Raw genomic sequence first — 22087 nt, forward strand, 5'->3', positions numbered from 1 at the left:
AATCATCTTAATGAAACTTTGAGCTCTTGGTAGCTTTCCTACCATTCTGTTAACTAAGACAATTGATTTTACATTGAAAACTATTATCACAAAAGTTCTATTTAAGTACTATAAGCCAATGTAAGTACAAATAGAATATAAGTAAAATTTAATAACTTATACTCACTTAGAAATGGGATTGACACTGGCTTCAATAATGGTTAAACACTTACAGCACTTTATGTTTTCTGGAAATTCTTGTACACCTAAAAAGTCGGAAAAAAATGACATGAGTTCATGAAGATATCCAAGCAAGGCTGTCAAAGCTCTGATTCCTATAGTGAGAATAAACTATTAAAACCACAAGTTTGGATCCCTGTAGGGCAAACATTCAAGCAGAGATGATAAGTGAATATGATTAAGCCACCCAAAAAGACAGGTATACACACAATTTTCTTAATTAAAAATGAATGTTAAATAATACTTTAGAATAGTAATAGCTGGAAACTGCATATAAGGGCAACTGTATTTGGCTTTTTTACCAACTCTCAGGAGTGAAAATAAAAGTAGCCTGGTGACACAGTTTTTTGCAAAGGTTTTGACTGTAAAAACAGCATTACACCTTCACACTCCCACCACTGTTTTTCGGCTGAGATCATGGAACCGTATGTGCTCCCTTGTAAGAACACCCCAAGCTCACTTCTGGGAATCTCTGGGCATTCAATCTTGTTATGTGTAGGCTGGATTCGGAGTCAGGCTGAACTGGCCTTCACAATGAGAGCTTTCACTGGTCACTAATTACATGGGGCATCAAGTTTTATAGGCAAATGGTATGTTTGCTTTTAAAAATGGGCAGTTTTCTCCATTCACAAACATCAAATGACATTAGTCAATTTATACTCCAATTGAGGACATTATGTTGATACTTCTCCAATGTATTCATTTCAGTAAATGTACCACAAAATCTAACTTGATTGTATTCACAAAATTATTGAAAAAAGGCAAACAGCATTTCTCCATTCTGAACTCAAGGCATCTTATAAACAAAACTTTTAACATCACAGAATTAATCAAAACTGTATTAACAAATTATTAATTACTTGAAGAAGACAGATGCAATAGGTTACTTAGTTGCTACATCTGATTAATTCTGTTCTTCAAACTCCCTGCTTTTAAAATATGAAGCTTGAACATTTTTAATGTTCCTGCTTTGGGCTAGGGTTGTAGCTCTGTTGGCAAAGTGTTGGAGTTCAGGGAGTCCTGGGCATGATTCTCAGCACCACATACACAAGGTGTAGTGATGCATGCCTTCAAACCCAGCAAACTCGGGATATGGAGACAGGAAGGTCATCCTTGGCTACATAGTAGTTCAAAGCCAACTGGGCTACATGAGTCCTATCTCAAAAGGAAAAAACAATCTCCATTTGACCATCATGCTTGTTCATTCTTCTATCAGGAAACAATATGTATAAGATAATAAAGAAATCGGAGATTAACCAATTTTCATTCCTACCTGGCATGAAGAGAGGAAACAGAAAATCACGGATAAATGTCATGTTAGGAGGTTTAATTTTTGCTTTTACTTGGGTTTTCCTATCTGAGGCAGACAGGATAATCTAAATAAAAGCCACATCATCTATCCAGGTTTATATTTGTGTGAATGCGACACACACACACACACACACACACACACACACACACGTGCCTATTTGCATGGGTACACTCACCATTGAGCCAGAGATTAATACTGAGTATCTTCCTCAACCTTTCTCCATCTTATTTTTTGAGTTAGGGTCTGCCATTGAACCCAAAGCTCACTTATTTGGTAAGACCTCAGGTATCTTCTTATTTCCACCTCTTCAGTGCTAGGATCACAGCATGCCACCACACCTGGCATTTTAAGTTGATGCTGGGGAGCTGAGCTCCGAGTTTAATATTTGAATCATCTCCCTGCCCCTTACAGAGGCTCTTAAGCTTGTAGTTAAAATAGCTTTCAGCTTTCTTTAATGTTAAAACGGCTTCTGAAGTCAATCTGTGTTTTTAAAACTGGCTTTAAATATATATCCAAGTATGAAAAGAAACATTTCTTTCTGAACAGAAGTTAAGTTTGGAACCCAAATGCAGGAAAAAGTCACATTATTATTAAACACTGAGATTATCAACAATAGAGCATTGATCCCCGAGCCTATAAATAGACACCACCCAAAGGGAAACGTACCTTGTGAGATTTCTGTGACATGAAAGTTGTCTTTCCATCTCACTTTCCTGATGTTTGCTTTATTTGTTGTAACTTTTGCCCATCTTCACGATTTTCTTACCCAAACACAGATCAAAATACTATTTATATAGGGAAAATTAATTTCTAGCATTTGCGTGAGGATTTATTCAACTACTTTAAGCCCCTTACTTCTTAATGCCTATTATTGTAGCTTATATTGCATCTAAAATTGAATGAGACTAGAAAAAATAAAACAACAGAAAAAACAGCACAGCAAAACAAAACGCCACTGTGCATGGTTATGAGATAAAGACATTGCTATTTTTCTTTTAATATATTTTTATTTAGGTTCCTGAAGAAGGGGAACATTCACGAATTTAACAGGTTTTCCTGAGTGCTTATTCTATGTTGGGAAGTGCTGAACTTTGAGGAGACAGATGGCGGAAAAGATAGGAAATACAGGGGATTCTTTTTATTTTTGAAGCTTATATTTTATCAGGTGAATGCATATAATAAATGTATATATGTAAATGTAAGTATATACTGTGTTTTAGCAAGGAGTAGGAAGACCATGATGTAGTCAGACACTGGGATTAATTAATGTTTAATTTCCTAGGATCTACCTAGAAAAACAATGACAACTTTGCAAGTGTTTGTTAAATTGTCTCTAAATTATATTTTACATCAATAACTTGAAGCATGGAACTAAAATAGATTTCAGACATGGAAAGAAACACTTGATTTTGGTATGGAGGATGTAGATTTTAATTACCTAAATTAAGATGAAAAGGATAATTATCTCTTTTCAAACAAAAAAATACAACAGACTTTGTAAATGCCAAATTTAAATGATTGAGTGCCCCTTCAAATTTGCATGAAACATTTCTTGCTTATAAATTTTTGCACAAATGAATATTCATAAGTATGGTTGATATATACTGAATGCTTTTGTTCTCTGAACTGCACAAATACATCAAATAGTTTACACTGTGGTATAAGTGCTAAATGCTAGGAAAAAACCTACAATTATGTATCTTATATAATAAAACAACAGAAACATAGCTAATAAAACTTTTCACCTATATTTTGATTATTACTAATCTTTGAAATTATTGTTTTTATTTTGAGAACAGGCAGGTTACTTGCATGCTGAGCAAGTTGAGTTAGACTCTGATGATTAAAAGATGAAATGCACAGAGAAAGATGCTATACACACTTTACTTCATTCTCAAGAATTTTTAAAAAATGACTAACAAAGCCAGTAAGACTCAATGGCTGGGCAGGATTTGAAATCAGGATATCTCAAATACTGTCATGTTTGCCTATTCTGAGAAACACTCATAAAATCTAGGATTTTATAATTTCTAGCTATATATATTCAGCAATGTAGTACTTAAAACAGGGCAATATGCATGGAATCTGATGCAAACCTACTTTCTTAAGTGTGTCAGCAAGAAGAAATTAGAACTATTGTCTCTTTAGAGCAGAGGTGACAGGACTACAGAGTGTCTCCAGCACTCTTCCCACTAACCAGTCCTGCATGATGTAGACAAACCTCTTTACTCTTGTAAAAACAGTCAGTTCTGCAACATGGATGAGCTCATGTGAGCACAGCAAACTTAAATTGTCCAATTAGAGTTGTTTACAGAAGATAATTAGATAGGAACTATTTTGCAATAATTATGACTGTAACAAATTTAAAATTTTGACATATAGGAAGGTACATGTTAATTTTACTTTATGTCTTAGTCTCTACAGAAAGTTACTAAGGATATGTGGTATATAGTGCAACAGTCTATAGGGTAAGTAAGGACTGGCAAGGAGAAGTTTGAGGACAGTTTACAGCATTCTGCAAGGTCAAAGTGAAAGCGTAACTGCTGATTTAGTGAATGGGGAAGCATCTGGGTGATGCATTGCATTCTACCCCCAGGGAAAAGAAAGAGAGACTCAGCAACCACATCCTGGGAGGTATTTGTGAGAGCCTGCCTGCCTCAGTAGCATTACATAGAAAACCAAATACTTGTGAAGTTATTAGTATTTGGATACAGCCACATAACTGAATTTTCCTTAGGGACATATCTTGAGAAAATTCCATAGTTTTTATGACCTTGACTTATAGTGTATTCATAGAGGAATACTTGTGACTTAGTCCAAATGCAGTGATTGACAATGATTCTGTGTTCCTTTTCTTTACTTTAATAACAGAGATTTTGAGTGAGAATTTCACGAAATGTTCTCCTTAATATTATTTTGTATTTAATGTTTCAATTCTCCCTTTATTTTCACTAGGCTCCTTCACTGGGCATTCCATCTACCTATATTTTGATAGAAGGTGCTGCGGCTCTGAGGACAGTGTGAGGTTCAGCTCCTTATCACAATGGATGAAGGGTACTACATGGTAGTGAAGACGGAAAATGGCTCATACAAGCTCAATTTCATTCTCTTCAAATTGTCTGTAAGGATTTATGGACCATATAGAATTCATTAATCATATATTTTGAAAAGGTCCCGCAGTGACACTGGGAAGCCTGACCCCGCTGACAGGACTCTGAGAGGACTTCAGAGGGTGAGGGATGGCACTCTTCTTCCTTGTATTAGTTGCACAAACTGTCTGAGTGTTGCTGGTGTGTTTCAGGCTTCTTGTCTCTATGAAGACACCAGAGTTAAAAGGCCTGGTGCTGGGAGGTGACCAGAGTAGCAGATTTGTTTTGTTTTCATTGTCATGAAGTTATTTAATGGAGCAAAAGACTTTGAGTTTATTTGAACCATCATGGACAGAAGAAATTCTAAAGATAGGGAAAGTAGACCTAAGGTGTAACAGATAGTGATTTTTAGTAAGTTATTTAGTAATGGTATTGAAGTAAGGAATTTTATAGGGCAGGGTAGCCATGAGCACAGTTAGTGCATGATCACATTACCATTTTCTCCCTAACCCATACAAAACATCCCCAGGTAACTTCCCTGAGAATGTACAGCACAGACAACCAGAGTTTCTCTTTCTCTTCCAATATCCTCAAAGGTTTAAAGATTTTAAAAATCTGTTAACTTCTTCCTCCTGTGAGTCTGGAACAGAAAGATTCCCTTTCTTCCTGCAGATGGGGAGTGTGATTTGTCCAGTGTTTCATGAGTGCTTTGGAAAGGGGGTGGAATAATTGGCCCATCACTATCACACATAATAACCCCTCAACTATGATTGCCTCTCATTATAACTAACAATAGTGATTTTGCCCACCATGGTGCTGCTCACATTCATTCATGTATAGAAATAAGTTCTAGAGGATGAGAGCAAAACAATGGCTTAATTGCTGGAGAATTAGGAAACACTTTCAAATTAATTCATTTTCATTAAAGTCCTTATGGTATGGTGTCATCTTCTCTAAGATGCTATGACAAATCAACAATCAAACTTGAAATGAAATCACTGACTAATTAAACCTGATCATTCATTATCTAACTTTACTGTTTAAAACAGTTTACTCTACTATGGCCATGCATCAGCTACAAGCAGACTTAGACTATTTATCCAGATATCACAATATCATGAAAGGCATTCATCTCTGATTCACATAGATTTTATTTCACTATTGATTTCAGATGTGAGGGTGTCTTAGATGGGTTTCTGTTGCTGTGATCAAACACCTTGACCAAAAGCAAGTTGGGGAGGAAAGAGTTTATTTGGCTTATACTTCCATGTTGTAGTCCATCACTGAAGGAAGTCAGGACAGGAATTCAAACAGGGCAGGAACCTGGAGGCAGGAGCTGTTGCAGAGGCCATGGAGGGGTGCTGCTTACTCAGCCTGTTTTCTTATAAAACCCAGGTCCATCAGCCCAAGGATGGCACCACTCACAATGGGCTGGGCCCTCTTCCATCAAGAACTAATTAAGGAAATGCCCTACATCTGGGTCGTGTGGAGGTATTTTCTCAATTGAGGTTTCTCCTTTCAGGTAATGCTAACTTGTGTCAAACTGACATTAAACTAGCCAGCACAGAGGGTAACAGATGGAAGATCCATTGTTATGGACAGTGGCATGTTTCCCTTGTGTCACTGCATATAATTAGAGAAAAATAATTGCTGAGAAAGGAAAGTGGGTTCACAAAAAGCATGGGCATGTTTTTATTTATCTCTGGCTATACAAATGACTATACTATAATTATCCAAAACTTCTTTAGAAGGTCAAGGCTAATGAACTTATTTTTAAGAAAAAAAAGAATGATTTTTATTGACAACAAGAAGCTGGAACCTCATTTTCCAGTTTATTGCTTTCCAGTTAACTGGGTATTTTGTTTATACCATGTAGGTAAATATTCTATGTAGTGGGGTCTTTTAAAATTTATCTTTTAACTGAAAGATGAGAACATAAAAACTTCACATCTGACAGGGAATTCTGTGATACTTTGATGCATGTTTGCGCTGGGCAATGCTGACACTAGTTTCCACCCACCCATCTCCTCAACCATTTATCATTTCATTGGTGAAAACATTTGAACTCATTTCTTCTTGATTTTTGAAACATCTCACGCTTTCTGAGCATATCAAGACACCTAAAATGAAAAAAAGAAGTGAGGATAGGAACATTTAGATAGTGAAACTCAATAAGACACTGTAATGATGAGAACAGGTCTCAACTAGGTGGAACAGTTCAGCAAGCTGAAAGAGGCTGAGACTGTACACAGTCAGTGGGAGGACAGGCTGCTGAGTGTCACTGGGGAGACTGTTCACAGTCAGTGGGAGGACAGGCTGCTGAGTGTCACTGGGGAGACTGTTCACAGTCAGTGGGGGGACAAGCTGCTGAGTGTCACTGGGGAGACTGTTCACAGTCAGTGGGGAGAGGACAAGCTGCTGAGTGTCACTGGGGAGACTGTTCACAGTCAGTGGGGAGAGGACAGGCTGCTGAGTGTCACTGGGGAGACTGTTCACAGTCAGTGGAGGGACAGGCTGCTGAGTGTCACTGGGCAGACTGTTCACAGTCAGTGGGGAGAGGACAAGCTGCTGAGTGTCACTGGGGAGACTGTTCACAGTCAGTGGGGAGAGGACAGGCTGCTGAGTGTCACTGGGGAGACTGTTCACAGTCAGTGGGAGGACAGGCTGCTGAGTGTCACTGGGGAGACTGTTCACAGTCAGAGGGGGACAAGCTGCTGAGTGTCACTGGGGAGACTGTTCACAGTCAGAGGGGGACAAGCTGCTGAGTGTCACTGGGGAGACTGTTCACAGTCAGTGGAGGGACAAGCTGCTGAGTGTCACTGGGGAGACTGTTCACAGTCAGTGGGGAGAGGACAAGCTGCTGAGTGTCACTGGGGAGACTGTTCATAGTCAGTGGGGGGACAAGCTGCTGAGTGTCACTGGGGAGACTGTTCACAGTCAGTGGGGAGAGGACAAGCTGCTGAGTGTCACTGGGGAGACTGTTCACAGTCAGTGGGGAGAGGACAAGCTGCTGAGTGTCACTGGGGAGACTGTTCACAGTCAGTGGGGGACAAGCTGCTGAGTGTCACTGGGGAGACTGTTCACAGTCAGTGGGGGACAAGATGCTGAGTGTCACTGGGGAGACTGTTCACCATCATGGGGAGAGGACAGGCTGCTGAATATTCTTAGAATAATTCACCATCCATTCATATGAGAAAAGATGAATTTTGGCTATTTGTAGTCTCAAAAATAAGTTTCAAACTAAGTAAAGACCTATATATGAAAAGAAAACCAATTGTTTAAGAAGTATCTGTGACATCAAAGTATGGAAGAGGATCTTCAACACAAAATCATGACACACAACACAAAGGAGAGAAGGTTGAAGCTTACACATTAAATTTAACAACTTCTTTATGAAAAATGGCTTTTCAAACAATTTTGGAAGACATGCGACAGACTGGGAAATAATCTTTGCTGATCATACAAGGAAGAGGAAACTAGTGTTCAAAGAAATGAATCTCAAGTCATCCAGAACCTAAAAGACAACTCAAAATAAAAGTAGATCATAAAAGACAATTTGTAGAGAAAAAAGACAATTTGACCTGAATAATAAAAAGTACAAAATGTTTGCTATTAGGGAAATATTAAGTAAGAGCACTCCAGTATGTCCATCTGATGAGCTGCCAATTAATAGATGAGAAGCAATAGAAACACGAGCTCTTCTGCTGAGACAACTAAAGCAAGTTGTTCAACCTTCAAGAAGTAGATTCAGAAGGGCAACATGAACAAACTTGAAGAATAGGGGTCTGGAGATATGATTCAGTGGCAAAGAGCCCTGACTGTTCTTCTAGAGGAGCTGGGTTCAATTCCCGTTACCCATATGGCCACTCATCACAACCATCTATAAATCTAGGTTCAGGGGACCTGATGCTCTTTTCTGGTCTCTCTGGGTACTGCATGTACATGGCACACAGATATACATATAGACAAAACACTCATACACAAAAATAATATAAAAATAATTAAGAATCCTTTGAAGAATAACCAATAAAATGTGGTAGTACTTTGTTGAAAATTTAAACCTTAATTCTGACAGCAAGAAAGGTGAAGTGATGGTCATAAATGTCATAAATGTTTACGTGTGCCTGTGAAGTTTTATTCATCTAAAAAGAATATATTTGCAATGAATGTTAGACGTTAGATAGACACATTATCTGATATTCTTTTCCTCATAAAAAGTATTCACTAGCTTAAAACTTAAAACCACATAATGTTTTAATACCGTTAATTACCGTTACTGTTTTTAATGAAATAATGTCAGAAGGAACATGAAAGATATGTTAGTACAGAGAGGTCAAACTCTCGACTTAATTTAGAAATTCAGAGTCTTCACAGAAACAATGGCATTTGCATATTGAATAGAGTGAAAGTGAGCCAGATGAAAAAGGCATGGAAAGTGATTTATGCAGAGGAAGTTGTGGTGATATATTGTGCACCCTAATAAACTTGCCTGAGGCTCAGACGACAGAGCCAGGCAGTGGTGGCACACACCTTAGATCCCAGCACTTGAGATCTCATGTCTTTGCTTGGGAAGCACATGCCTTTAATCCCAGGAAGTAATATGGCAGGGCAGAGAAAGGTACATAAGGCATGAGAAAGTAGGAACTCACTTGCTGTGAATATCCCTCTGTATAAATAAAATGCTGATTGGCTGGTAGCCAGGCAGGAATTATAGGTGGGACAAGCAGAGAAGAGAATTCTGGGAACAGGAAGGCTGAGACAGGAGATGCTGCCAGCCGCTGCACTGAGTACCAACATGTAAAATACTGGTAAGCCATGAGCCATGTGGCAAGGTATAGATTTATAGAAATGGGTTAATTTAAGATAGAAGAACTAGATAACAAGAAGCCTGCCACGGCCATACAGTTTGTAAGCAATATAAGTCTCTATGTGTTTACTCCGTTGGGGGTCTGAGTGGCTGTGGGACTGGTGGGTGAGAGAGATTTGTCCTGACCGTGGGCCAGGCAGGACTGGAGAAAACTTCAGCTACACTCACTCTCTTTAGGCTGAGGACTTCATAGAGGCAAGAACTAGTGGCTGGCTGTTCTGCTTCTCTGATCTTTCAGATTTCACCCTGATATCTGGTTCTGGGCTTTTTATTAAAAGACCATCTAAGATTTGAACAACAGGAAGTAATACAAGAAGAGGGAAAGAGATCATGAAACTCTATTAAATGTTTGAGGAAGCTTTCTTGTACCCATACCATAAAGATAAAAGAAATTGCCAGTCACCTGTGGTTAGAGTGGCACTGGAATGTAAGTGTTATTAGGTCAGCTGTGGAGACACTTTGTCCTAGATTGAGTACAGCACCTTAGGTGGAAAGAAAAATAGCCATGCTGGCAATTTAGGTGGCTTCTAGAGCCAACAAGTGCAGGATCAGTTTGGCAGTGATTGGATGAGCACAATTAGGAGGCTGTTTAAGTGGGTAGCACAGACCAGAGACAGAAGTGAACCACAACAGCGGGAACCCAGAGTATGAAGTGGTCTTTCCACAGACATAGGCACAGCAGACATGGTAACTGAGTGGACATGAAATGGAAATTGAGAATAAATCCTTTCATTGATTGTCTCTGTGGATCACAGTAATATAAGCAGAAGTCTGGAGAATACATTTGGGTGGTGAAGTGTTTGGTTTTAAATGTATCATGTTTGAGGTGCTTGTGAATAGAGTTTCATGATCTCTTTCCCCTTTTTTGACTCTCAGTCCTTTTCTGTATTTTCCAGCACTCAGTTAAAACATTTAGAAGTTCTCAGTGTGCCAGGTGGGATTTTATGAGAAGTCTCTAATGTAATATCACATAAATACCATTGTACTTTTTAATATGATTAAATGTTATTTACCTGCCCAAATGTAACAAGATGGCTTCAACATTGTGCTCATAACTCCAAATAGAAAAGTGAGCAAGACAGTCTCTGAATTCAAAGATTATATAACATACCACACATAGAAAAATTAAAAATGAAAAGTAATGCCTAGTTAGCATGTACAAAGCCCCAGGCTGGATCTCCAGTGTCAATGTCACCTCCCCACGGGAAAAGGTGACATCAGTTCAAAACCATTTACAAGGCAAAAGTTACCACAAAACAGACAACTATACTATGCAATAATTACTTTAATTTGTTTAGATGGAAGGAAAATTTCATAATACACACCATTTGAAATATCTTCTTCTGTGTATGTGTGTAGTATGTGTATATGAGTGTGTGTGTGTGTGTGTGTGTGTGTGTGTGTGTGTGTGTGTGTGTGTATGTGATGCAGGTATACTTGGAATGTTATTTTGGTGAGAATTTTTAAACACAGCTTATTTCCATTATTACTCCTGGCCTCTTTGTACTCTTTAACCAACCAGCTTGCCTTCCTTCCTTCCCTCTTTCCTTCCTTCCTTCCTTCCTCCCTTCCTTCCTTTCTTCCTTCCTTCCTTCCTTCCTTCCTTCTTTCCTCTTACTATTTATTTATTTAATTAATGTTACATCCTGACCACAGTTTCCCCTCCTTCTTCTCCTCCCATTCCCTCCCTCCCCTCCCCTCCACGCCCCCCATCCACTCCTCCACTGTTTTTTTCAGGAAGGGGCAGGCCTCCAATGGGTATAAACAAAGCATGACATATCAAGTTTCAGTAAGACTAAGCACCTCCCCTTGTATTAAAGCTGGGCAAGGCAATCCAGGATGAAGAATAGGTTCCCAAGAGCCAACCAAAACTCTAGGGACAGCCCCTGCTCCCATTGTTAGGAGCCCCATAGGTAAACCAAGCTGTATAACTGTCACAGATATATGGAGGGCCTAGGTTGGTCCCATGCAGGCTCCCTGATTGTTGGTTCAGACTCTACGAGTTCCTATGAGCCAGATCGGTTATTTAGTTTCTATGGGTTTTCTTATGATGTTCTTGACCCCTCTGGCTCCTACAATCCTTCCTCCCTTTCTTTAAGGGATTCCCATAGCTTGGCCTAATGTTTAGCTGTGGGTCTCTGCATCTGATGGATCAGTTACTGGATGACGGCTCTCTGATGACAATTGTGGTAGTCACCAATCAGGCTATGAGTCTTAGCTGGGGTCATTCTTGTAAATTCCTGGGAGTTTCCCTTGCACCAGGTTTCTTTTTTTTTTTCTTATTTATTTATTTATTTTTTATTTTGCAATACAATTCAGTTCTACATATCAGCCACGGATTCCCTTGTTCTTCCCCCTCCCACTCCCCTCACCTTCTCCTCAGCCCACCCCCAATTCCCACCTCCTCCAGGGCAAAGCCTCCCCTGCGGACTGAGATCAACCTGGTAGACTCAGTCCAGGCAGGTCCAGTCCCCTCCTCCCAGGCCGAGCCAAACATCCCTGCATAAGCCCCAGGTTTCAAACAGCCAACTCATGCAATGAGCACAGGACCAGGTCCCACTGCCTGGATGCCTCCCAAACAGATCAAGCCAATCAACTGTCTCACCCATTCAGAGGGCCTGATCCAGTTGGGGACCCCTCAGCCATTGGTTCATAATTCATGTGTTTCCATTCGTTTGGCTATTTGTCCCTGTGCTTTATCCAACCTTGATCTCAACAATTCTCGCTCATAAAAACCCTCCTCTTTCTCGCTAATTGGACTCCCAGAGCTCCACCTGGGGCCTAGCCATGGATCTCTGCATCCAGATCCCTCAGTCGTTGGATGGGGTTTCTAGCACGACAATTAGGGTGTTTGGCTATCCCATCACCAGAGTAGGTCAGTTCGAGCTGTCTCTCGACCATTGCCAGCAGTCTGTTGTGGGGGTATCTTTGTGGATTTCTGTGGGCCTCTCTAGCACTTTGCTTCTTCCTAGTCTCATGTGGTCTTCATTTACCATGGTCTCCTATTCCTTATTCTCCCTCTCTGTTGTTGATCCAGCTGGGATCTCTCGCTCCCCCAAGCTCTCTTTCCCTCGACCCTCTCCCTTCATTACCCCCACTCATGTCCAGGCTGTTCATGTAGATCTCATCCATTTCTCCGTCATTGGGTGATCCCCGTGTCTTTCTGGGGCCTGTTTTCCAGGTAGCCTCCCTGGTGATGTGAGTAGCAGTCCAGTCATCCTTGTTCCACATCTAGTGGCTAAGATCAAAAACACTGAAGACACCTTATGCTGGAGAGGATGTGGAGCTAGGAGAACTCTCCTCCACTGCTGATGGGAATGCAAGCTTGTACAACCACTTTGGAAATCAATATGGCGCTTTCTTAGAAAATTGGGAATCCATCTCCCCCAAGATTCAGCTATACCACTCTTGGGCATATACCCAAGGAATGCTCAATCATACCACAAGAGCACTTTTTCAGCTATGTTCATATCAGCATTGTTTGTAATAGCCAGAACCTGGAAACAACCTAGATGACCTTCAACTGAAGAATGGATAAATAAAATGTGGTACATATACACAATGGAATACTACTTAGCAGAGAAAAACAATGACATCATGAGGTTTGCAGGCAAATGGATGGATCTAGAAAAAATCATCCTGAGTGAGGTATCCCAGACTCAGAAAGACCAACATGGTATGTACTCACTCATAGGAGGATACTAGATGTGGAACAAGGATGACTGGATTGCACCAGGTTTCTACCTGACCCTGAAATGCACGCCCCCTCCAGTCATGTCTTTCAGTACTCTCCTCCATCTACCCCCTAACACAATCCCCCAAATTCTCATCTCTACCTGCTCCCAGTCCATATTCTAGATCTTTTCTATTTCCCCTTCCCAGGGAGATCCATGCATTCCCCCTTGGGGATTTTTTTTAAATGTGCAGAGGGCTCTGTTGAGATTATAGCATTCAGCTAGAGAGGAAAGAACCTGGGCTGAGGAAATTGTATAACTCCTATGTCACCAGGGTCCAGCTTGATGCCATTTTGATGACTAAGAGTGATGTGACAAGAAGTAAGATTAGGGTCTAAATGAATGGTCAAAAGCAGCTTTAGACTCAGTGAGTTCATGTATTAAAGATTCTCTCATCTAATCCAAACATATTTCACTCAAGTTTTTGCTCAGATTGACAGGTCCTTGCAGGGATCTATCAACCTATGTTCTATCCCTGTGCTCCTGCTCTGCTGTGATCTCTCCCCGCCTGGAAGGACTATTTCAACTACCAACTGAAGTGCTGACGCTACACTTTTTTCAGGCTCCTGTTCTTTCTTCACTTGACAGATTCCTGAAAGATGAATTAATCTCCTTTGAGTAACTGCCCAGGTCCTTGTCACAGCACACGGGGACAGCTTCCAGCTATAACATTCTGAAGAGCTGTTTGTGTGATTGCCAGCTGTGGTCTGGGCATTGTCAGCTCACACCTTTGCAATCCAATGTGCGCCCTTCAGTGGCCTGACATCTCTTGCATGCCATTTTGTGTAAACGTTTCCAGGATATGGAGGTAAAGCCAAGTAATAGATTGAACGTCTTCTAAAGATGCCCATAGACTTCCTTCTCGGGAAAGTAAGGGAAATTTGTAATTTTTAGTGTAAAAAAAACACTGAAAATTATTATGTGCTCTCAGTAAGGTTGCTTCTCAGGAACTTCAGGTTTATATATGGTGGTATGTTGTCTCATCATCTTTAAAAATAAGGTAAGTTTTAATTTACTTGTACTGTCTATTAAACCTGCCCAAAGGCCAGATGTGGTATTAGCCATATTACATTTCTTAGAACTATAATTTGAAAGTAGAATTTGAAATATAAATGCACATAAGCATTTTGATAGTAATAACACATAGGGAAATCTCTATAAATCTATTATTTTATAAACATTCATTTTATTTGTGTATGTATGCCATGTCTATGCGATGCTCACAGAGGCCAGATGAGAGTCCCTTGGAGCTTCAGTTACAAGCAGTTGTGAGTCACCTGATGTGGGTTCTGGAAACTGAAATTAGGTTTTCAGGAAGAAATGTATATTTTCTTAAATGCCATCTTTTCACCTCCAGTAAATATATTCTTACAAAAACAAAAGTGGATATGAGGCCCCTCTTCATGGGTCTAAATCTGGTTGCTATTCTTTCTCCAGATCTGTAAGTCTTTCTTGGATTGTCTTCATGAAAAACCCCTGAGTAGCCAGGTAGCTTAGTGTGGAAGATTGTTTAAGTGCCTAGTTGACACATAGATTGTCTCTTTCAAGCTAAATTTGTAATTTGAACCCTTTTCTATTAATAGAATAGTCTTAGTTAGTCTTCCCATTCTCTAAGAATGCATGTGATCAAGCACTTAGAGAGTACTGATTATTTGTGGGTACCTGTCTTATCTTGCCAGTGACACTGTAAACTTAATGATGACTCTCAACCATTTAATCATGAATTCATTCAGTAAATATTTATTGAGAATGCATCCATCCTCATCCTAAGGGTGGCCTTCATGTTGAATGTAGCTTTACACACAAACATTTACTCAATCTTCCATAGCTACTTATTTAAATATCTAAATCATTGTCTTAGATACAAGTTTTGTGAGGGAGGACTTGCTTTTTTCATGCCTGTCCCCTTGGCACCAACAATACTGAGTAGAGTAACCATTGCACTATTTGTATGTGACCATGGACACATTTTTCACTTGAGAACTTAATGATGGTAGGGCTGTGCTTTGCATCCACAAATTACCTGATCACAATCCTTTGGGCTAGATCTTTGATTCTAATAAAACAGGAAGCTGAAGTCATTTGGAAAGGAATGAGGTCCTACTGAATGAATTAGAACACCTGAGACGGTCTGAAAGCCTAGGTTCCTCCAGGAAACCCTCAGAGAAAATATCAACATGAACATCAATATTAGCACTAGTGTCAACAAAATCACCAAGTGCATGAATTTGGCTCAAAATACAACAGATATGACTGAGCCCTGATAGTTTTCCAGGCTCTGCTCAAGGCATTTGGAATGTGTCAGTAGCCAAAACAGTAATGCCCCTCTTGCCATCTGATAGAGTTTGCGATCTGGGTCAGGAGAAGAAAGCCAATAACCCTGGTGAATAAGTGGATTCTGTGCAGAGGTGAGTGCCAAGGGGACAGTGGAACCCAGGGAAGCAAATGGGAGGATTGTTTCAAGGAAGAAAACAGAGCTCATTGAGTAGGTAATACTCTGAAAATGAGGACTAAACCTAGCAGAAGATGAGGAATAGTTTAGAGAGTTAGAGTGTATATCTAAATCCAAAAAGGAATAAGATCTGGGGAAGTCAGCCATACTGTGAGAAGAAACGGAGAGTTTTGTTATCTTTCAAGTATGACTTACAATTTAACTCTTAAATAGCACTTAAATAAAGTCAAAGAAAAAGTTACTACTCACTAAGAAAAAAATTAGAAGACATTTTCAGTAAAATGATATGAAGGTGTTTAGAGATTCTTATCTTACCATTTTTACTGATGTCGAGTTCTTTCAGATTAACTAGGCTAGCAATAGAGGTCGGCAGACTTGAGAGGTCATTATCAGGAATGCTTAGTTTCCGCAGAGCTTGACAGTTGAACAATTGCTGTAACAGAAAAGAACAACTCACTAGTTAGGTCACAGTTTTATTAGACTCACTCATACCTAAACTCAGTAGCAAATTTGAAGTAACCATTTTTTTTTAACAGTGACAGTAAAATAACCGCTAATAAAGCCTCACTTTCTTCCACACTCAAATTGGAACAGCTTCACAACCCATTCAGCTGTTAGTGCCTCGATGTTTTTTCCAATACACAGATAAACAAAACAGAACAAAATAAAAACCAGGCAGACAAAAGCCTAGGAGTTACCCTCTGCATTCTCACAGCTAAAGGAATCACCTTAGCTCTCTTTATTTTGCTGTTGTATTAGATTTCAAAAGTCTTATTTCCATTTCTTCATTCTGAATAAATACTTGTATGTTATCAAGAGCTGTGGCACATCAGAATACAATCTTTTGTGTCCCCTTGCAGTGCCTCATAAATCATTAGTAGATGAAACATAGGATGAAAATTCAATCAGGCTCATTTCACAGTTCTATCATTCCAAAGTACTAGGTGAAAGAGTACCAAGTGCTACAATTGGTTCTGGAACCTAGCATTGTTGAAACCACTGGTGGGTTGGAGTGTGTTTCAGAGGTTGTTTCTTGATCTACTTGACAAGTATAGCAATGGGGTAAGGCAGCCTGCATTTTCTGCAAGACATCAATTTGGGTGATTTCATATAGGTGTTTCCAGTACTACGCTGAAAAACAACTCTAATTTTTTTTAAAAACTCTGTTCAACTCATCTTGACTACTAAAGACATGAACAGTTGGAAGAGAATTTTTTATTCATTTCTAAAAGAATTATCTTAATGAGATCCTTTCTGACATTTCTAATTCTGCTTTGCTGAACTTCCACAGATGAAGTCTGGTAATCATGACTATGTAGTTGGCCAACAGTATATTTAACTACCATTTCTTCCTACACATAATTCCTTATTTATAGGAAAAAACAATGCAGCATACGGCCATTATTTCTTAACCCATTAGCTTTTAAAAAAGGAGATCATATGACTTCTTACATAAGAGGAAATATGAAGTCTCTTACTTTGGGTTAGTCATCTTGGGTTCTTTATAAAGATTATTTGCTACTTGACATGACGTCAGAATTACTTTTTTCAGCATCCTATATAGAAATGGACTTCCTCTTTTTATAAATCTTTGAAAGAGACATTTAATGGATTCTTTGAAAGACATTCCACCTAACCAAATAGGAAACATATGGTTATAGTCCTAGAATTTACTATCAACTCCCTTCCAGTGTGTGCTATCTAGTAAGACAGTGATGTACTGTATGAACATGTGATGTGGTTAATTACAGCTTCACAGTCAATTATCTCATCATTGATTTGGGTAAGACTTACTAACCACTCTTTCTGCTGATCACTACAACCATTTTATGAATGTTAAAACTAAAGATTTTTAAAATACAGTCTTTTAAGTCTTATTATAACAACTAACTTCTCAAGTGCACTCAAGATTTAGCAGAAGTACTAGTATTCTTCAATTTTGAATGAAGTGACATACAAATTTTTAAAAAAGGAAACTCCTTTACATGCTCTACCGGGGAGAATCCAAGCAAGATCAGGCACTGACCCCATATCAGTGTCTGGTCAATCCTGATGCTTATTGCAGTTTTATCACTGAACTCAGCAGTTCTCTTGCCTGTAGAGAAGGGATGCTAAGCCATACAATTTGAGACTTGAGAGAGTGAAAGATGTTATATCAATTCTAAGTCTCACAGCTTTTTTCTACTAATGTTTTTGTTATTTGGAATGTACCACACAATAAAGGGTAAGTTATTTTTGAGGGCTATCCTTTTTCCAGATATTCCTACATTAATGATTTATATTATAATATGTGTCTTAGATTTGATGAATGAAGTCCTTATAAAGCTATATTATCCAGAAAAGTAGGGTGACTGTTAGTAATTAAAAGTACATCAATGTACAGTATGATTGTCTGTTTGCTACTTTTCTTAACAAAACAGTCTCTTTGGAGGCACAGTCCTGCTCAGCTTTCCTGCATATCACATATTTCTCCTTCTCATTTACCACAGGACACTTTTCTGCCCACAGTTTGTGCTGAGCCAATAATTTTGAGAGTGCTGATAATTAAAGGGAAAATGAGAAGAGTGCCGAACTCCTGCTGAGACAGGCTGTTTTGGACAGGAAGCTTTAGAGAGGTAAACAGTGTCAGTGGAGCCTGCATCAAGTTTCTTGTCTGAGTGAAATTCTTCCCATGAGTCACGCCCTCTACAAAGCTAAGAGCCCATGTACAGCTTTCTCAGGATTCAAGTTTTGAGTGAAAATGATGTTCAGTCATTATATATATATAAACAAACAAACTGTATTCTTCAATACAGGGGAAATAAAAATTAATAGCTACTTAGAGTCAAACTGTTAACTATATGGGTATCCTGATTTTCATTTGCTAATGTCTCACATTTTTAAAACAATGGAAATGGGGTTGGGGATTTAGCTTAGTAGTAGAGCACTGAGGCCCTGGGTTTGGTCCTCAGCTCTGAAAAAAAAAAAAAAAAAAAAAGAAATGTTTTGAATCTGAAAATGCATTTGTGCTAGAATGCCATTTCTCTTTAGCTAGCTAGCTTTACCAAACAATTTAGCTCTGATACAATTCTTGGGGTCTCTGCAAACTCCACAGCCAGCCAAATAACAATCTGCATGAGACAAGAAGGAAGTCTAGTTCAACACAACTTAGTAGCTTGTGTTGGTTCAAACATCTAGGGTCTGACTCTGAGCTGTTTATTTTATTTTAGGCATATTTAAGCACAGCACAATTTTGGAAAGAAGTTTTCTGATGATAGTTAACTCAATCCCGTGTGTATAACAAAGCTTAAGACATATTTATATTGAAACTCTTCAAAAAGTTCATATGGCATCTTCCATAAGGATGGGGTTCAATTGACTAAGAAACAATGCTCAATATAAATGTCTAGAGAAAATGACTGAGATAAACATAAATGTCTGAGGGAGTCAGGTGTGGCCTGGCTCTATAGATAACACAGAGGTCACAGAGGCTATTGTAAAGTGCATGTAACATCTCCCATAAGGTTGGATTCTGTTGACTGACCAACAATGCTCAAGGTAAAAGTTTAGGATAAATATAATAGCCTGGGGAAGTCAGGTGTGGCCTGGCCTTACAGATAACACAGGTCACCATTACCAGGCTATTAACTACATCCATTCCCAGCCTTCTAGGTGAAAAATAGGTTACGCATCTCTTCCCTTGAAGAGATAATCCTGTAAGTTTAATGTTCCTGGTTTCCCCAGTGCTTATCTGTGAGCATAAGGTCCTCTTGTTCTCTAAATTCTATAAGGTATCATTTCATTCATTAATTTCTAGAGAATTGCTTATTTGTGTCAGTTACAAACTAGACCTATGTGGCTGTGAATACACGGGACATTACATGAGATACTAGGAGTCATCCCCTGGGAACCAGACTCTGTGCTTGAATACTTAGACACATATGTAAATGCCTTGTGTAAATCTGTACTGGGGTATCAGAAATGTGCACACAGGATCTGGGAACTTGATGGATTGGGACAGAACATCAGCAACCAGAGAAAACCTCTCTAAAAGAAGTTATAAAAAGAAAGAATCTTGAAGGAATCTGATGGGAGTAGCCATGCTATGCTTCTCTCAGTTGCCATTTCAAACTACTAGTTTTAGACATTCACTTGATAGTATGAGGGAATCTGGATCTTAGAGAAAGTTCTCTGATTTCGTTTGTATTAAAGTTGTGGGTACTGGATATATGCTGAATGTCAGTATTGCCCTCAAGAGCCAAGCTGAAGAAGACATAAGTTGTCTCTGAACCCAGGAAATAGGCAGGACTTTTATCAGGCAACAAAGTTTCATTATTATGGGATAATTGCAAAGTGCTGAATATACAGTGAAATAAGCTGTTAGAGTTGCTACAGCAAAACAAAAATCCCGCAAAGTAAATGTGTTTAATATGTTTAGATAACTAAGGCAGGATCTGAAAGCATAATGATGAAGTGAGATTATCAAAGAGAAGTCAGTGAAGGAGAAGATTAAAAAAAGATTAAAGTCAGATGGAGGAAGTAATGGCAGATCCGATAATAGGGAGCAATTAGATAAACATGGCAAGAAAGACACCAGATAATCAAGAAGACTCCCAAATGACACAGAAGAGAGAACAAGAAGGTTTTGTTGGAGCACTGAAAAAGTGAGTGCAGAGAAAGAGGGCGGGGTTGATAAAGGGTGCCAGAAAGGCAGTCTTCACTCATCTACAGGAGGCACAAACTCAACAAGTTCCGAACAAGAAAAGAGAGAGAGAGAGACAGAGAGAGAGAGAGAGAGAGAGAGAGAGAGAGAGAGAGAGAGAGAGACAGAGAGAGAGAGAGACAGAGAGAGAGACAGAGAGACAGAGAGAGAGACAGAGAGAGAGACAGAGAGAGACAGAGACAGAGAGAGACAAAGAGAGACAGAGACAGAGAGACAGAGACAGAGAGAGACAGAGAGAGAGAGAAAGTGAGAGAGACAGAGACAGAGAGAGACAGAGAGAGACAGAGAGAGAGACAGAGAGAGACAGAGAGAGACAGAGACAGAGAGACAGAGAGAGAGAGACAGAGAGAGACACAGAGAGAGAGAGACAGAGAGAGACAGACAGAGACACAGAGAGAGACAGAGAGACAGAGAGACAGAGACAGAAAGACAGAGAGACAGAGAGAGAGTGATTATACAGATTTATTCAATTTTTCAGAGCACAAGGACCAGAGCATCTCTAAGTTGCCAGGAGGAAAGATTTCCTTTGAAAATTGTGCAGAGGCTGGAGGATTAGTGCTAGGATAGCTCTGTGTTGTGTAAAGACTTTCTGTACACTGTGAAGATATGTCATTCTGATTGGTTCAATAAAAAGCTAAATGACCAATAGGTAGGCAGAATTTTCAGGCACACAGGATGCTGGGAAGAAGAAGAAAGAAGTCACCAGGGAACACAGAGCAAGCAGGATAGGCACTACACAGGTGAAGTAACAAAGCCACAAAGCAGAAAGTAAATTAATAAAAATGGGTTGATTTAAATTATAAGAGCTAGTTAGAAACAAGCCTAAGCTATCAGCTGAGGTTTCATAATTAATAAGAAGTCTCTGTGTCGTTTAGTTGGGAGCTGACTGGCAGGACAGAGAAAGACTAGCTATATAGCTATGGTTGACAACAATTTTAGATTATATTTTAAAACTATAAAAGAAGACTTGGTAGTTCTCAGACATGAAAACAATAAATGTTTTCATTTATGGAGGAGATGAGGCTGCTAATTACCTTGATTAGATTGTCACATACTGTGGACATGTATTGAATTTTCTCATAGAAACCCATGAATGTGAATAAACATTGTGTCAATTAAAAACAAAAAAGTAAAAGGTAACTAAAAAACAAAGGTGAATTCCCAACAACAATTAGAGTGGGGATTCACTAGATATTAATCTTCAAAGAACCAAGAATAATCTTATATAGACAGTTTTTTTTAAACCAAAAGTACAAACAACAGCATTTTAGACAAGGACCAACTGACTTCTTTACCAAGAGTCTCAGATTAAAACAACTGTCAGAAGATATCGTTAAATACAAGAAAAAATGATTCTAGAAGCGATGTCAGAGTGGAAAGAAAGATTAAATAAATTTAGTAATACATAAAAAGCAAAGTATGGGTAAATTTAAATAGTCATTGACTCTATAAAGCAACAATAAAGTGCTAATTATTGGCTTAATAAACAGGGCAGAGCTAAAATTCTGAAGAATGGAAGCATTTCTGTCAAGAGAGAGATGATTAGATTTAAAAGTCTCTGGTAATTAACCTTACAGATCTATCTATAGAGAAAGATCTGAGAGTTACCACATGTTACTTTTTAAAACGCAGCATGGTCTCTTGCTCATAAGCTTTTAGGGCCTCTGTTCTTCAGGGAAAAGTGCAGACTCTTCCTTGTGGCTTTTGAGGCA

General features: G+C 39.1%; 1 protein-coding gene across 2 annotated transcripts in view; it reads right to left on the reverse strand.

Moving 5' to 3' along the window:
• The window catches only part of Lrrc7 (leucine rich repeat containing 7), a 364429-nt gene that overhangs the window by 225952 nt on the left and 116390 nt on the right, over positions 1–22087 (reverse strand). For both annotated transcript variants that reach the window (XM_059266515.1, XM_059266514.1), the window contains exons 3-4: positions 15989–16106; positions 167–245 (exon numbers count right to left, since the gene is read on the reverse strand). In XM_059266515.1, the coding sequence (XP_059122498.1) occupies positions 167–245; positions 15989–16106 (197 nt within the window). The remainder of the gene's footprint in view (positions 1–166; positions 246–15988; positions 16107–22087) is intronic.

The sequence above is a fragment of the Peromyscus eremicus genome, chromosome 6, assembly GCF_949786415.1.
Source record: "Peromyscus eremicus chromosome 6, PerEre_H2_v1, whole genome shotgun sequence".
NCBI classification, from domain to species: domain Eukaryota; kingdom Metazoa; phylum Chordata; class Mammalia; order Rodentia; family Cricetidae; genus Peromyscus; species Peromyscus eremicus.